The 18,887-nt window shown below is 39.7% G+C and overlaps 1 protein-coding gene across 1 annotated transcript in view; it reads left to right on the top strand.

Moving 5' to 3' along the window:
• LOC103504946 (probable cysteine desulfurase) overlaps positions 1-17,039 on the top strand; it is a 37,985-nt gene extending 20,946 nt beyond the window's left edge. The window contains exons 2-7 of the mRNA XM_026820375.1: positions 2,367-2,480; positions 11,782-11,995; positions 13,481-13,597; positions 14,550-14,653; positions 15,429-15,556; positions 16,766-17,039. Coding sequence (XP_026676176.1) covers positions 2,367-2,480; positions 11,782-11,995; positions 13,481-13,597; positions 14,550-14,653; positions 15,429-15,556; positions 16,766-17,039 — 951 coding nt within the window. The remainder of the gene's footprint in view (positions 1-2,366; positions 2,481-11,781; positions 11,996-13,480; positions 13,598-14,549; positions 14,654-15,428; positions 15,557-16,765) is intronic.
• The last annotated feature ends 1,848 nt before the right edge of the window (positions 17,040-18,887 follow it).

Genomic DNA, 18,887 nt, shown 5'->3' with positions numbered 1-18,887 from the left:
TCCTCACAATTTGAATTACAGGGGTTCTAAGTTACATCTGAAAAATGGAACTATCTTGACTTTTTCCACAAAACTCGTCATTGTCAAAATTTATTTGTAAGACATTTTTTGTGTGCTCTTTTTCAAGGTATGCTCAGACAAATTCTGCTCTTTCAGGAATAGCCTCATAAATGACCAAGTGTCAAATCCAGAATGCCTTGTAGCTCGAAATCTCAAATTGAGATCTTTCGTGGACTCCTCTTACTAAAGACGTATAAAGCCAAAAAATCATTTTTCAAATCAATAAGTCACCCTTGAACTTTTTGGCACCCCTCTTCCTAAAGACGTATAAAGCCAAAAAATCATTTTTCAATCCAATAAATCACCCGTCCAAGTATAGTACTTGAACTTTTGGGCACCCTATAATATATGACTTCGCCCTGTTATAGGTTATGAATATTATAGAGAAAAAATTTTCATCGGAGCCAGACTGCTTATGTCCAAGTATAGGCTGGCTATCAAACAGTTTTACGACTTTTTCTCAAGAACACAGCGTAGATAAAGTATAATAATCATGTGAACAAAATGTTCTCCTATGCAGTTTTTTCGCACGTAGGCCTTACGATACTGCGTTGTTAGTTGCAACTCTAAAGATGCGTCTACAACTCGACCCAAGTCGATCGATATGGACTGAAACTTCAACCAAACTCGTTCTTTTAGGTTTGTCCAAAAAAGCCAACCTAGTTTGGTTGGTAGCGCGTCTACCTTGTAGGCGCTAGGTGGCGGGTTCGATTCCCGCGCTCGGAATTTATCCTAATTCAGATAAGGTTCGTTCTCGGATCGGCTGGCTTTCAAAGATGCGTCTACAACTCGACCCAAGTCGATCGATATGGACTGAAACTTCAACCAAACTCGTTCTTTTAGGTTTGTCCAAAAAAGCCTGGTTTGGTAGCGCGTCTACCTTGTAAGCGCTAGGTGGCGGGTTCGATTCCCGCGCTCGGAATTTATCCTAAACAGATAAGGTTCGTTCTCGGAACGGCTGGCTTTCTCCTATCCTGTCTTCCTTCTCTATTCGCTTTTCGAACTATAAGATAAGACCTTAGGAGTGACTCGTACAGTTCCCTCTATCAAACCTCTTCATAAAAAAGGTCGTTGCCACACAATACTTCCCATTCAGGTGGTATTAGGTCAACACGACGAATCGAACCCAGGACCTCCTGCACGGCTCGCTAATGGCTGAACCATGTTTTAATGCCAGGCGGGTGTTGTGTTATCTTGACTTGTGATTATGAATAGCAGTGTTTGTGATTGCAACAGGGGCAGTACAGGCAGTGCTGATTATAATACGAGTGTAATGTGTTTGTTTACTTGGTGGTTTCATTCAAGGAAATTGGTTCAGGGTTGTCATTTATAGCAGGTAGTTATATGCGGTGTATGTCGGATCCATGTTTTTATCCGCCCTCCTCGATGTAGCTTAACCTATGTGATCAGAGGTTCTATAGTCTAAAGCTGTATCCACACATAGTCGACGTCGACTGAAACCGTACACTGCCTCGACAACATATGATTCACCTCTTCACATGGTCGATTAGCGATCGATCGATGGTCGACTTTGTGTGGACATAGCTTGAGACTCTAATATGTACCAGTAGACTGGAAATTTTGAAAAATTGGACTGGAAAACCGGGAAAAGTCAGGGAATTTTATTTTTCCATTTTGGTAGACACCCTGTTCTAGTAGGTACCTACTCCTTTAAATTTTAAAAGACTAGGAATTTCACCAATCGTTTAGTTGTGGTAGAATCCACATGGAATTTGACATTGGTTTTAAAGATGAAAATGTTGTTCTCATAGATTTTAAAAATAGTTGTACTCGTTTAAGTTTCTCGAGAAACGACGATTTTTATCCAAGAAATACCACTTACAGGGTTCGAACACTGATCCTTACACCACCAAACGATTATAGGCTGTTTCCTATCCATGGAACAATGAGAATTGAAAATTTCCCAGCTGTTCAAAAGTAAAGCGAGTATCTACTAGAACTTGTGTGAGACATCCTGTAGGTATGTATTAGGTTCATATTTCAATCAATACATCCTCGAAATACAGGGCTAAACACAGTGTTGTTCTAATTAAATCGGTTTTTCATAGATTTTTATTTTCGCAAATCGCAATTATAAACAGATGATCTTGAGATGTCAGAGATTTACTTACACATGTTTTTTATTGTGACTGGGAACAGCGGAAATCTGTGAAGTTTCCACAGTGTACTTGAAATTGAGATTGAGTGATTTAAACAAATAATAGTAATGGAACATTCAATTGAGTGCTCCACAGCCTGGATTTCACCTTATTTTATTTATAACCCTAATCTAATCTAAATAGCAGTTAGTATTCAGTAAAAATAGTACTTGGACCTGGAGTTCGAATCCCCCCATTGTGTTTGCCGGTCCGTTCGAGCATCATTCCAATCTGTTGCCGTGGAAAGAGATCAGCGCTAAGGTAGGTATCGGGGTAGGGTACTTCTTACTTACTTTCCGTAACTTGTCCAGCTATACCTGATTTCTCCAATGATTTGCTGCAGCTATTGCACGTTCATGATATCGAAATGATATGATCCTTGTTTTGTCATATGGTACAGCGCGGGCTTCAGGGCCCGAATAAGGAATTTTTAATTGTTTCAGCTCAATACTATTAGTACCCTAGGCATTTACTGCTGGAGTAGAGGAACTTTTCAGTGCCATTCGCGCAATAATATAGAAGATGGAAACAAGCACTATGGAGACAGCCTAAATACGAAGTATGAAAAGAAAATAAACAAGTCTTATTCTATTGAAAAATTGAGCATGACAATTCAAACTAGGTATGCCGCTTCTATTATGGGATCATTTCCTCAGAGTGCCACGGAAGAGGTGTTATTTTTGTAAATGAAGTACATATTTAGTCCCCTACCATCCCCCCCCCCCCCCCTCCGAGAATACCTACCGAAACCGACGGAGCACGCCGAACCACCTTTAGTTCTAATCCGACAGTTCGTCAAGTAAGACCCCCTTGTACCTTGTTCAAAGAAAAATTCCCCAAATCAGGCAACCCTTTACAATCCTATGGCCTTCTCCCCTTAGCTACTGTAACAGTACTAATATGTGGTTTTTGCTTGATTGATGTTTCAGTGGTCTACTGTGACTATACAGCCTCCGCACGATCTCTTCAGTTTATCGAGGATTATGTTCTCAAAGAAGTACTACCTGCCTATGGTAATACGCACACTACCACCACTCTCACCTCCCTACAATCTACACTCTTCAGGTAAGTCCATTTACCTCTGGGGTCTACAGTACCTACAGGGGAAATTTTCAGAGGTTTGATAGAGGGACTGTAACTGCTAAGGTATTATCGTCCCGAAAACGAAGAGAGGAGGACAGCATAGGAGAAAACCAGCCGCTCCGAGAACGAACCTTATCTGTTGAGGATAAAGTTAGCTCCGTGTGGGAATCGAACCCGTGACCTAGCGCTTCCCAAGCAGGCGGACTACCCTCCAAGCTAAGTAGACTGGCGATTGAATCCGGTTTATTGGGGGAAAATCGCGATACCGTGCGAGAGCCCGTTCCCAATTGTCCTTCGGGAAAAAATCGTGTCGTGTGTAGTGTGAACACTCTAATATAAATTACATTGCCTACAGGACATTCGGGGAAAAAATCGGATGAAACTCACGACAAGTCCGATTATGTTCTCAAAGAAGTACTACCTGCCTATGGTAATACGCACACTACCACCACTCTCACCTCCCTACAATCTACACTCTTCAGGTGAGTCCATTTACCTGTGGGGTGTACAGTCTCATATAGACTTTTTTTAAAAGAGGTTTGATAGAGTGAACTGTAACTGCTAAGGTCTTATCGTTCCGAAGTCGAAGAGAGAAGGAGGACAGCATAGGAGAAAACCAGCCGTTCCGAGAACGAACCTTATCTGTTGAGGATAAAGTTAGCTCCGTGTGGGAATCGAACCCGTGACCTAGCGCTTCCCAAGCAGGCGGACTGTAAGATCATACACGATGAATTTCAATTTCAAAGAATGTTAATTTTATTTTTGAAGAGAACATTTTCAAGTTGCAAAATCTGTTGTAAGACTCACTCAAAAATGGACCGATGTTTGGCCATATTCAATTGGAAAATCATATTGGACGATCTGGCCAGTCAGAATACCCTACACGGACTACCCTCCAAGCTAAGTAGGCTGGCGATTGAATCCGGTTTATTGGGGGAAAATCGCGATACCGTGCGAGAGCCCGTTCCCAATAATTGTCCTTCGGGAAAAAATCGTGTCGTGTGTAGTGTGAACACTCTGATATAAATTACATTGCCTACAGGATATTCGGGGAAAAAATCGGATGAAACTCACGACAAGTTCTAAAGGGTTTCTGTTGTAAGTTCACAGTAACTCTGATCTCCAAGGCCATGTCAGGGGGGTTCTAATATGAACACTAAGATCGTTAATTAGCACAATTAATTGAATTCCTTGCTCTTCTTTTTTTTTTTTTTTTTCTTTTCTTAATTAGTCAATTATACACTTCAGTACAAGAATGGTAAGATCTATCCACTCTATCAGATCAGAGGTAGAAATGAGAAAAACTCACAAAGACAAATAAGGAAAAACAAACTTAATGTAAAAAAAAAATACATTGAATTATTGTAGATAATTATTCATTGTCTTGCTGTTATGTCATTGTTATTGCTTATTGAACGAACGAAGAGATTTCCAAGATTTAACTCGACAATATACTTCTACTTACATATATTTATTAAAGCCTTGCTAAATTTATTTACCGTTTAAACCGTTTAAATTTATTTACCGGTCAATTTAAGAGTAACCAGCCTACGTGCTTGTCCATCAATATTAGGGAAATAGGGAGTAGGTATCGAATTAATGTTATCTCTTCATTCTCACTTCCCTGTCTTGCTGTTATGTCATTGTTATTGCTTATTGAACGAACGAAGAGATTTCCAAGATTTAACTCGACAATATACTTCTACTTACATAATTATATTTATTAAGGCGGTCTCTTCCTGATCCCTAATGTGCCGCGTCCATTTTAGTTTAGGACTATTGCACTGCTTATATTTATTAAAGCCTTGCTAAATTTATTTACCGTTTAAACCATAATTTGAAGATACATATTTAGTAAGATACTAATCAATCAATTTAAGAGTAACTAGCCTACGTGCTTGTCCATCAATATTAGGGAAATAGAGAGTAGGTATCGAATTAATGTTATCTCTTCATTCTCACTTCCCTCTACTTAACTTTGTTTACTTAAATTTATAAGTTTCACTATCCTCATTTAAATATTAGGTACCTACATAAGTTTTCTTAAGATTTACATACCTTTTATTACATTATACTATTTTTTTTTTTTTTAATTCATTTTTTGTGATTTTTCTATGTGACCACTATACCAGGTAAAACAGTTATTATACATACAGATTAGGAGAGAGCCATCCCCCAAAAAGTTAGAGAAATAGCTTAGGGGATGAAACCATGTATAGTTTTTTAAGAAAAATAAATATAAACAATTCAATTCAATTATAATATATGACTTCGCCCTGTTATAGGTTATGAATATTATAGAGAAAAAATTTTCATCGGAGCCAGACTGCTTATGTCCAAGTATAGGCTGGCTATACAAATTTCTTGACCCCGCCGGGAATCGAACCCGGGTCTCCCGCGTGCAAGGCGAGCGCAGTGACCACTATGCTATATCAATTCAATTCTAGTCAAAATATTATGGCAAATTAAGATAACACGTGAATGTCTGAACATGAGATTTAAGTAAACAAATATATTATATTGAGATATTTACGTAGGCAACACTAATATCACAATATACACTAACACTACTAATATCACAATATACACGAACACTGCTAATATCACGATAGGTATGGGATTTGAACAATGACACGAAATATTTGGCAAAGACTCGGGTCAGGTTATACCCTCTGTCTCTATGTACACTCCAGTGTCAAAAAATTGGGACATTTTTTCATTCGTTTAATCTGACAGCCTTCTCTGTATGATCTAAAAATATTTAGAAAGGTTTTTTGGTGCGCACGGTGTACCAAGTGTACTAGCTAAACTAAAAGCTCCTATCCTCTCTTCGATTTCGGGACGATAAGACCTCAGCAGTTACAAGGTGCGCACGGTGTACCAAGTGTACTAGCTAAACTAAAAGCTCCTATCCTCTCTTCGATTTCGGGACGATAAGACCTCAGCAGTTACAGTTCCCTCTATCAAACCTGTTGTCCTCAAGATACCGTCTTTGGCTTTCTATTTTTCTGGCTCTATTTTCAATAGAAATATTGATACATATTTGAAAGGTTTCAAAAGCGGGTTTGATTCCCGCCCGTGGCGGATTATATCCTGAACGGATAAGGTTCGTTCTCTAAATACGGAATTCCGTAAAGCGGATCAAAGACAATCTACTAACATACCGATTGAAATCTCGTGGCTTAGGTCTGATGGTTTTTCTGGCATTTTAGGGAGGAGGGTTAATTTTTTTTTCTTCGTCCAAAGCTACAATTTTTCTTAATTTTTCTTCGTTGGCAATGTGAACACATTTATTAGTATTTGTATACGCCTCACGAATCAAATGGTTCAATCAAATGTTGAGTACATAATATGTACCTAGGCCTACTGAGTACTAACTACTGAATGAAATAAACTTTAGTAGGTTACAAAGTTATGGACTAGTTGGACTAATGATACTGACCCATCATAATTATGATTCTCGTAATTCCGGGGTGAATGTTCTTGCGCCTTAAGGCTTCTAGCTTCTAGCCTGTGTCCTTGATAGGCAATTAGACCCGTTCTCAATTCAATACATCAAGTTATTATGTCATGATGTTTTGCTGTATTTCCATCATCTCCACTAATATAAACACACTGTGTATTGCTCTTTCATTGAGACTGTATTTCACTTGAAAGCAAGATGATTGTTCAGCTCCTCCATGTATACAGGATGTACCAGAACTGTACTAACTACTGAATGAAATAAACTTTAGTAGGTTACAAAGTTATGGACTAGTTGGACTAATGATACTGACCCATCATAATTATGATACTCGTAATTCCGGGGTGAATGTTCTTGCGCGTTAAGGCTTCTAGCTTCTAGCCTGTGTCCTTGATAGGCAATTAGATCCGTTCTCAATTCAATACATCAAGTTATTATGTCATGATGTTTTGCTGTATTTCCATCATCTCCACTAGTATAAACACACTCTGTATTGCTCTTTCATTGAGACTGTATTTCACTTGAAAGCAAGATGATTGTTCAGCTCCTCCATGTATACAGGATGTACCAGAACTTCTAGTAGGTACTCCTTTAAATTTTAAAAGACTAGGAATTTCACCAATCGTTCAGTTGTGGTAGAATCCACATGGAATTTTGACATTGGTTTTAAAGATGAAAATGTTGTTCTCATAGATTTTAAATATAGTCACAACTCGACCCAAGTCGATCGATATGGACTGAAACTTCAACCAAACTCGTTCTTTTAGGTTTGTCCAAAAAAGCCAACCTAGTTTGGAAGCGCGTCTACCTTGTAAGCGCTAGGTGGCGGGTTCGATTCCCGCGCCTGGAATTTATCCTAAACAGATAAGGTTCGTTCTCGGATCGGCTGGCTTTCTCCTATCCTGTCTTCCTTCTCTATTCGCTTTTCGAACGATCAGATAAGACCTTAGGAGTGACTCGTACAGTTCCCTCTATCAAACCTCTTCATAAAAAAGGTCGTTGCCTCACAATACTTCCCATTCAGGTGGTATTAGGTCAACACGACGAATCGAACCCAGGATCTCCTGCACGGCTCGCTAATGGCTGAACCATGTTTGTCTGCCTTGTAAGCGCTAGGCCGCGGGTTCGATTCCCGCCCGGGGCGAATTTTATCCTGATGGGATAATGTTCGTTCTCAGGAACAGGCTGGCTTCCTCCTATCCTGTCTTCCTTCTCTCTTCGATTTCGGGACGATAAGACCCTAGCAGTTACAGTTCCCTCTGTCAAACCTTGAAAAAAAAAAAAAAATAGTTGTACTCGTTTAAGTTTCTCGAGAAACGACGATTTTTATCCAAGAAACACCACTTACAGGGTTCAAACACTGATCCTTACACCACCAAACGATTATAGGCTGTTTCCTATCCATGGAACAATGAGACTTGAAAATTCCCCAGCTGTTCAAAAGTAAAGCGAGTATGTGATTATGAATAGCAGTGTTTGTGATTGCAACAGGGGCAGTACAGGCAGTGCTGATTATAATACGAGTGTAATGTGTTTGTTTACTTAGTTTCATTCAAGGAAATTGGTTCAGGGTTGTCATTTATAGCAGGTAGTCATATGCGGTGTATGTCGGATCCATGTTTTTATCCGCCCTCCTCGATGTAGCTTAACCTATGTGATCAGAGGTTCCATAGTCTAAAGCTGTGTCCACACATAGTCGACGTCAACTGAAACCGTACACTATCTCGACAACATATGATACACCTCTTCACATGGTCGATTAGCGATCGATCGATGGTCGACTTTGTGTGGACAAGGGTTGTCATTTATAGCAGGTAGTTATATGCGGTGTATGTCGGATCCATGTTTTTATCCGCCCTCCTCGATGTTGCTTAACCTATGTGATCAGAGGTTCTATAGTCTAAAGCTGTATCCACACATAGTCGACGTCGACTGAAACCGTACACTACCTCGACAACATATGATACACCTCTTCACATGGTCGATTAGCGATCGATCGATCGATGGTCGACTTTGTGTGGACACAGCTTGAGATATTCTCTAATATTGTATACTCGTATAGGAGCAGTCCTTTTGCGAAGTGTGAAATTATCTATGGAACGGGGGCCTAATGAAAAACCCCTTGTTTTCTAACGGGGCTGCAGTCCTGAATTTGGTTTAAGTTTTAACTCTCGGACTAAGCAATGTCATGGGTTGGTTTCAGAAAATTTAAAACAAAGCCAATGAGATTGCTTAATAATGGCTTAATACGAGAGTTAAACTTAAACAGAATAGGTATTAAACTCACATTGTGAATGGCTGAACCATGTTTGTAATGCCAGGCGGGTGTTGTGTTATCTTGACTTGTGATTATGAATAGCAGTGTTTGTGATTGCAACAGGTGCTGATTATAATACGAGTGTAATGTGTTTGTTTACTAGAGTTAACACCTCTTTCGCGTCTTTTTGGTCTGATGATGGGAATCTGAGTATTCCCGAAAGCTCACCAAACTTTCTTCGTTGAATGTTTTATTGAATCTCAATTGTCTTTTTAATTTTTATTTTTACAAAGATTAACTTTATTGATATCTATTCTATTCTCCACAGACAAATGCTATCATTCGTTCGCAATATCCCAGAACTGATTCTCCTAGGTAACAATTCCGTCACTACTAAACGTCTACCTGTATTCTCATTCGTTGTCAAACACCCACGCGGACTATTTCTACATCACAACTTTGTGTGCGCCGTACTCAATGATGTGTTTGGTATTCAGGCGCGTGGTGGATGCGCATGCGCAGGACCATATGCGCAGGATCTACTGGGCATTGATGAGGAACTGGCTGCGGAGTATGAGGCCATACTACTCGAGGATAGGTGAGTAGGTAATACACGCTCAGACGGTCTGACAGGCTGCGGTCTGTCAGACACTAAGGTTGAAAGGCGGAGAAATTTTCAGACCTAGTTCTTTTAGATGGTCTGAGAGACCTAAGCAACCTCCATGGCAGTGTGGGTACCTAGGCTTGCACACCAGAGGTCCCAATAAAAATATTTCTGGTGGGTACTAGGCTTTAGTAATACTTCTTAAACCCACAAAAATGATAAAGCGGCTTTCTCCTTCACCACGAATAATACATTTTTGATTTGACTTTCCCCCAGTCGACTGGACAGACATCATTTGCGTCGGCATGCGGAGAGTTCTCAGTATGAAATGTTACGGCCTGGGTTTACTCGTATATCTCTACCTTACTTCATGGCCGAGGCCGAGGTAGGGTTTGTAATGGAGGCCGTCAAGATGGCGGCCACAGAGGCCTGGAAATTGTTGCCACAGTATGTTGTGAACCCGGAGACTGGGGAGTGGAGGCACACTACTAATACCGTGAGTTTTAGACCTTTTTTTTAGTATAATAAATAAATTAAATTAAAGTTCTCTTAAATGTGGGCAGTCGCATGCTGCTGTTACTACATCAATATGGAGCCCTGGCCTTCTGGGATTATGCTACTGCTGGTAAGAACACTTGGGACATGGGACCGAATAGAACTGTTGCATTGGGTAAACATTATGAATGTTTGGTTGATTTCTACGTAAAAAGTTGTGAAAAATTCAAAATTGCAAAACGCCGAAAAAGAAACTTTGACAGGTCGGAAATTCAATTTATATTTGCTTTTCTAGTGAAAAAGTTCAAAAAGTTGCGACGTCAATAAATAAGAACGCAGATAATTGAACAGATGAGAATATAAACAGATCGGGGAGAGGGGGGGGGGGGGGGGGGGGTAGCTTTACGGCGAATAGAGAGTAAAAGCCCCCCTCACTAAAAACCTTGGAAGTTAAACAGAGACTTTGAACTCTTGTTAATTTTTAGGAGTTTGAATAAGCTTTCTGTTCTAAGTTCTAACTCATTGCTCATTTACATTATCTATCTGATTATGGTTATCTATTGCAGATATTCCGTGATAGGAAATGGCTGGGTAATATCCGTTATGTGGATGGGAAGATGTCAGTCAATGAGAGGAAAGTGTCCGCTGTCACTAATAACATAATTATGTAGATATATCACAGAGTCAGGCAGGATCACACGTTTATTAATGAAGAGAGGTTACTGAACCTGAACACGTGAATTAACCCTTAAGGTACTCAAGAAATCTGTTGAGTTGATACCTATCATAAGGATTCATGAAATCGGGGAAAAAGTACACATCCGTCTAAATTGTGAACTCAAACCCCCGGTTTTTAGTCCGTCCTTCCTTTATAATTACAATAGTAATAAAAAGGTATAAGGGACGGACTATTGTTTTCGCTTCGGTGTCTGTCAGTCTGTCTGTCGGTCGGTCTGTCCCCATTGAAGGACTTATCTGGTTTTTGGGGGATTTTTTTCACATTTTCTCACACAAATGAGCTCTGATCTCGAAATTTGTCGCGACGACCTATGAACTCAACGTGAGTTGAGTTTTTGCGGCCCGCCAACTCTCTACCTTGGTCTCTTGCGGCCCTCGGGTGCCCTAAGGTTGGACAACCCTGACATAGACAGATCAAAAGGATGGGTGAAGCTTCTACGAATATACGAAAAAATGATATGATTTTTGTTTGGTCTTATGGTTATGGTAGGGTGTGCTTCAGGGTCCAAATAAGGAATTTTTAGTTGTTTAATCACAATACTATTAGTACCCTACTTGTACTTACTGCTGGAGTAAAGGAACTTTTCAGTGCTATTCGCGCAATAATAGAAAATGGAAACAAGCACTATGGAGACAGCCTAAATACGAAGTATGAAAAGAAAATAAGTAAACAAGTCTTATTCTATTCAAAAATTGAGCATGACAATTCAAACTATGCCGCTTCTATTATGGGATCATTTCCTCAGAGTGCCACGGAAGAAGTGTCATATTTATAAATGAAGTACATAAGTACCTATTATAATCGTAATGATAAATTTTACAACTGAGCAGGAGGGAATTCACCATTAAATGGTTGCGTATCTCTGCTCAGCGCTACTGTAGATTTTAATATCCCATGCTTTTCTATCCTCTGTCCCATCAGATCATCAGGATACAGGAAACCAAGGAAGGCTTTCTGGACCTGGTTGACCTTGAGAATCAGCTACAGCTACATCGGAACTTACAACCAGACTCGCAGCTCATTGGTGTATTCTCAGCCTCATCTAATATCACCGGGGTGCTAGCAGATGATATAGCTACGACACTGTTACTACATCAATATGGAGCCCTGGCCTTCTGGGATTATGCTACTGCTGGTAAGAACACTTGGGACATGGGACCGAATAGAACTGATGCATTGAGTAAACATTATGAACGATTGGTTGATTCCTACGTAAAAAGTTGTGAAAAATTCAAAATTGAAGATCAAAACAAAACGCCGAAAAAGAAACTTTGACAGGTCGAAGATTCAATTTATATTTGCCGTTCTAGTGAAAAAGTTCTAAAAGTTGTGACGTCATTAAATAAGAAAGCAGACTTACTTATCCGTGTCCGATTCCAAGTTGGGGTTTTGAATGTTCATACTTGGTGAGATGGTGAGTTTTCTCGGTGGTAGAAGGGTTGAGTGACAGAGCCACTATGGTAGAACGCCGTACTAGGATGTGATGGTGGTTCCAGTAGGGCCCCTTCTATGTTCTCTAAGAACGCAGAGAATTGAACAGATGAGAATTTAAACAGATCTGTTTAAACATAGCTGTCACTAATAACATAATTATGTAGATATATCACAGAGTCAGGCAGGATCACACGTTTATTAATGAAGAGAGGTTACTGAACCTGAGCACGTGGATTAACCCTTTAGGTCAGGCTTGTCCAACCCATGCGGCCCGCGAGCTCATTTTTGCGGCCCGCGAAGGCCCGCCTAAAAAAATGAACGAAAATCACACCTTCTACGTTTGTGTACCGAAGACGTGAATGTCGATATTCACGCACTTGTGTCAGCTGCAGAGTGTCCACAGAAACCACACTAATGTCATCATGTGGTAAGTTTTCATAATAAAATAAAATAGAAAGTAATATATCATAATTACATTACACCAGGCCACCCCCTCCCCCGTGAGTTGAGTTTTTGCGGCCCGCCAACTCTCTACCTTGGTCTCTTGCGGCCCTCGGGTGCCCTAAGGTTGGACAACCCTGCTTTAGGTCCTCAAGAAATCTGTTGATTTGATACCTATTATAAGGGTTCATGAAATCGGGGAAAAAAGTACACATCCGTCTAAATTGTGAACTCAAACCCCCGGTTTTTTGAATTTGACTTTTTCGGTTAAACCTGAGATTAGCACAATTTTTTTTTTCTTCCTTTTTACGTAACACGAATTGTGAACCGTTTTTAAGACTCTTTATTAACCTTGGATTAAACCAAGTACAGGGAGAACGGGCTCTAGTCTTGATTTTAAATCATTACATGAAAGTAAAATCGAAAAATCAAATCAAGAATAATAATAAACTGAATTTAAACAAATTAGGTAGGTACATAGGTACTGATCGAATAAACTACGGGCTAAATAATTCCCGGAGGGACGGGCCCAGCTTGTTTGAATTTGACTTTTTCGGTTAAACCTGAGTTTAGCACAATTTTTTTTTTTCTTCCTTTTTACGTAACACGAATTTGTGAACCGTTTTTAAGACTGTTTATTAACCTTGGATTAAACCAAGTACGCTCTTTTGTGACCCCGGCCATAAATGAACAAGTTTGACTGAAATTTATAACTCCTTTGTTTTTTTGTTTGTTATGTTGACAGCTCCCTATGTCCCCTTAGACATGAACCCGTTTCTACCCACAGTAGATGAGAAGTCTGTGTATAAAGATGCTATGTTCTTTTCCGGACACAAGTTTGTCGGTGGCATTCAAACTCCAGGTGAGTAGGAAATGTACCCTAGGAGTGTAATCATGACAGTTACATATCTAACAATATTATCTGAGAAGTCTGTGTATAAAGATGCTATGTTCTTTTCCGGACACAAGTTTGTCGGTGGCATTCAAACTCCAGGTGAGTAGGAAATGTACGCTAGGAGTGTAATCATGACAGTTACATATCTAACAATATTATCTTATCTTCTTATCTGATGAGAGGCATACTACGGGATGGGCATGCTAACACACAGACAACATGCGTCTAATGTAGCAGTTGTTTCATTGCTACGAAATAAAAACGGCGGTGGAACACTCATCTTAAAAAAAAAAAAAAAAAGTTTGATAGCTGTAACAAGGGAGATCTCGTAGTCCCGAAATAGGAGATTGGACAGGATAGGAGAAAGCCTGCCGTTCCGAAGACGAACTTTAGGGATAAAGTTCGTCCCGAACGGGATTCGATGGGACCTTAATGGAGTCCACAGGGGACCTTTTTACGAAATTCTCTGTTTCGTCCTAACTCCTAAACAGAGTGTCCAATTTTGATCAAATGTTTAACACTTTTTTTTCTCTCTCAATTGCTACTGTCAACTGAACCACTAATAGCATCTCTTTTTTTTTTTTTTTTTTTTTTTTTTTACTTTGATAGCTGTAACAATGGAGATCTCGTAGTCCCGAAATAGGAGATTGGACAGGATAGGAGAAAGCCTGCCGTTCCGAGAACGAACTTTAGGGATAAAGTTCGCCCCGAACGGGATTCGATGGGACCTTAATGGAGTCCACTGGGGACCTTTTTACGAAATTCTCTGTTTCGTCCTAACTCCTAAACAGAGTGTCCAATTTTGATCAACATTTAACACTCTTTTTTTTTTTCTCTCTCTCAATTGCTACAGTTAACTGAACCACTTAATAGTAGTATTATCTATTCTTCTTAACAAATGACCATTTTTGATTTTCAGGAGTTCTGATAGCTAAGAAAAGATTGTTCAAGAATTCAGTACCTCATGGTTGTGGAGGAGGTTCTGTATTCTTTGTCTCGAGAGAATCTCATCGATATCTTAAGGTAAGTTATTCAATAATCTCGCCCCCCTTTGTCTATCATCTAGTATATAAAATATGTTTAGAAACTAGTATGTGTTCAAGCAATCCAGACTTATCAACTGAATTTGTAGTTTTAACTTGACAATTTGGATTTTAGGTCGCCTGTTCGCCCTGCGTTAATTCCCGAGTGTGCGTGCGTTAATGTGTACGATTTCGATGAAATTTGCCAGAAATGTTAAACACATAAAGGAAATTTTCTAATTTCACTTTGTGTTTGATCAGATCTTCCGGGACCCCACTAGGGGTCAGTTTTCTAAGTGAGCTCTACAGCTCCATTAGTTCTGTTTGTCTCATTATTATTAAACGATTAGATCAAACTTTATTTACAGAATAAATATTTACAAATGGTAACATAATGAACATAATAAGTACAAAATAAAGTTTGATCAAGGGTGGGGTTAATGCCTATGGCATTCTCTACAATTATTATATCTTGTCAAAAGACCACGCCTATTGAGCATATAGTCAGGTAATACAAAGAGTTCCGACTTCCACTAGTAACTAATGATTTCTTTCTGAAACGGTTGTGTTTGCAGGATATAGAGATGCGAGAGGAAGGAGGTACAGGAGCAATAGTAAAAGTTTGATCAAGGGTGGGGTTAATGCCTATGGCATTCTCTACAATTATTATATCTTGTCAAAAGACCACGCCTATTGAGCATATAGGTAGGTAATACAAATAGTTCCGACTTCCACTAGTAACTAATCATTTCTTTCTGAAACGGTTGTGTTTGCAGGATATAGAGATGCGAGAGGAAGGAGGTACAGGAGCAATAGTTGAGTCTATCAGACTGGGTCTGGCAATGCAACTGAAGATGTATGTAGGAGTCAACAATATCATGACACGGGAGGAGAAAATCACAAAGTAGGTAGATTTTGAATCCTATACCGCCACCAATTAACTGAGCGTCGACCGAGTTTGTTCCAAGTTCAAACTGGACGATTTTATTTGTGTTTCTGTCAACCTATTTAGGTTGGAAGGTAGCTCGTCTGCCTCAGACTGGGTCTGGCAATGCAACTGAAGATGTATGTAGGAGTCAACAATATCATGACACGGGAGGAGAAAATCACAAAGTAGGTAGATAATTCTATGTCGCCACCAATTAACTGAGCGTCGACCGAGTTTGTTCCAAGTTCAAACTGGACGACTTTTATTTGTGTTTCTGCCAACCTATTCAGCTTGGAAGGTAGCTCGTCTACCTTGTAAGCGCTAGGTCGCGGGTTCGATTCCCGCCCTGGGCGGATTTTATCCTGAACCTATCAGACTGGGTCTGGCAATGCAACTGAAGATGTATGTAGGAGTCAACAATATCATGACACGGGAGGAGAAAATCACAAAGTAGGTGGTAGATTTTCAATTCTATGCCGCCACCAATTAACTGAGCGTCGACCGAGTTTGTTCCAAGTTCAAACTGGACGATTTTATTTGTGTTTCTGCCAACCTATTTCGGTTGGAAGGTAGCTCGTCTGCCTTGTAAGCGCTAGGTTGCGGGTTCGATTCCCGCCCTGGGCGGATTTTATCCTGAACAGATAAAGTACGTTTTCGGAAGAGCTGGCTTTCTCCTATCCTGTCTTCCTTCTCTCTTCTTCTTTGGGACGATAAGACCTTATCAGTTAGCCTTGTAAGCGCTAGGTCGCGGGTTCGATTCTCGCCCTGGGCGGATTTTATCCTGAACAGATAATGTACGTTTTCGGAAGAGCTGGCTTTCTCCCATCCTGTCTTCCTTCTCTCTTCTTTTTTGGGACGATAAGACCATAGCAGTTACATATCCCACTATCAAACATTTTCAAATAATAATAAATTAAATAAATAAAGATTAAAAATAAATGAAAATAATTATTAAAATAATTATTCAGATAAGAATCTTCACAAATTAACTCCGCTGGACTTCAGCTCCAGCGCTCGTAGAGTCAACACCTCTTTCGCGTCTTTTTGGTCTGATGATGGGAATCTGAGTATTCCCGAAAGCTCACCAAACTTTCATCGTTGAATGTCTTATTGAATCTAAATTGTCTTTTTAATTTTTATTTTTATATAGATTAACTTTATTGATATCTATTCTATCCTCCACAGACAAATGCTATCATTCGTTCGCAATATCCCGGAACTGATTCTCCTAGGTAACAATTCCATCACTACTAAACGTCTACCTGTATTCTCATTTGTTGTCAAACACCCACGCGGACTATTTCTACATCACAACTTCGTGTGCGCAGTACTCAATGATGTGTTTGGTATTCAGGCGCGTGGTGGATGCGCATGCGCAGGACCCTATGCGCAGGATCTACTGGGCATTGATGAGGAACTGGCTGCCGAGTATGAGGCCATACTACTCGAGGATAGGTGAGCGGGTAATACACGCCCAGACGGTCTGTCAGACACTAGACAGGCTGCGGTCTGTCAGACACTGAAAGGCGGAGAAATTTTCAGACCTAGTTCTTTTAGATGGTCTGAGAAACCTAAGCAACCTCCATGGTAGTGTGGGTATCTAGGCTTGCACACCAGAGGTCCCAATAAAAATATTTCTGGTGGGTACTAGGCTTTAGTAATACTTCTTATACCCACAAAAATGATAAAGCGGCTTTCTCCTTCACCACGAATAATACATTTTTGATTTAATAACAACTTGGTTATAAGGTTATAACATGTTGTTAAGCTAAAATGGGAAGAATATAACAACTTGGTTATAACATGTTGTTAAGCTAAAATGGGAAGAATATAACAACCTGGTTATAAGGTTATAACATGTTGTTAAGCTAAAATGGGAAGAATATAACAACCTGGTTATAAGGTTATAACATGTTGTTAAGCTAAAATGGGAAGAATATAACAACTTGGTTATAAGGTTATAATTATAACACATTGAGAAGTTGAGAGGAGAGGAAAATAACTAGTGGTTCATTCAACTGTAGAATTCAGTTGGAAAAAGGACCAGAATGGGATCATCCAAGGTGTTATAGAGTCCAAAATCTAACGAGCAAACGTACTTTAGGTGTTTAACATGCCTGCCAAATTTCATTAAAATCGGACATATTGTTCAAAAGTTTTAGCGAAATAAATGACACAAATAAAAGGAAAGATCGTCACGTTCCCTAAGACTTTGGCACGTGAATATTATGTACCAACAGTACATTACCTTGCGAGCTTTGTTGAATATATTCCTAGCGGTGTGTAGAATATCATTGTAATCATGAGGACATGGATTATGGCCAGACACTTTCCTCTCATTGACTGACATCTTGCCATCCACATATCGAATGTTACCCAGCCATTTCCTATCACGGAATATCTGCAATAGATAACCATTATCAGATAGATAATGTAAATGAGCAATGAGTTAGAAGTTAGACCTGAAAGCTTGTTCAAACTCCTAAAAATTAACAAGAGTTCAAAGTCTCTGTTTAACTTCCAAGGTTTTTAGTGAGGGGGATTTTACTCTCTATTTGGCGAAAAGCTACCCGCTCCTCACATTTACCTCACCAAACCTGAGTGAGCCCTGAAAAAACCCGCAGGGGGGATTTTTTTCACATTTTCTCACACAAATGAGCTCTGATCTCAAAATTTGTCGCGACGACCTATGAACTCAAAGCGAGAAGTTTTAGATAACAGTTCAGTCGATAATTTAAGACCGGTTTTAGCGTCATCTGTGTTAAGCTACGCCGAGAAAGGCCAATAAATGGATGGGTGACTTGAACATTATATTGGGAATAAAGGGAGAACGGGCTGTAGTCTTGATTTTAAATCATTACATGAAAGTAAAATGTAAAAATCAAATCAAGAATAATAATAAACTGAATATTAAACAAATTAGGTAGGTACATAGGTACTGATTTTCTCTAATCACTACGGGCTAAAGAAATTCCCGGAGGGACGGACCCTGCTTGTTTCTTTTTTCTTATGTGGATTGAGAAATACGGATATCAAAGGCAATGTAATCAGGTCATTATGTCTTACTTTGACTGTAGGTCTCCAGATATTATTAGGCGGACAGTACCAGCGGGGTTTCAGGTCCCCCAGCACAGGAGGGCTTGCTGTCGACACTCCTGGACTTTCTACTCTAGATTTAGCCCCCCTATTGGAACCAGGGCCGTTCTTGAGGAGGCATACTTTGGGTTTAGGTGCGTGAGATGGCAGGAGGGGTTCATCCTTATGATCGGTGGTAACGTAGACACCTGAGTCTTGAGAACAAAATGTA

Source organism: Diaphorina citri, unplaced genomic scaffold (genome assembly GCF_000475195.1).
Source record: "Diaphorina citri unplaced genomic scaffold, Diaci psyllid genome assembly version 1.1 scaffold142, whole genome shotgun sequence".
NCBI classification, from domain to species: domain Eukaryota; kingdom Metazoa; phylum Arthropoda; class Insecta; order Hemiptera; family Psyllidae; genus Diaphorina; species Diaphorina citri.
Note: the sequence above shows the minus strand (reverse complement) of the source record. Positions and strands in the feature narration are given on the sequence as shown.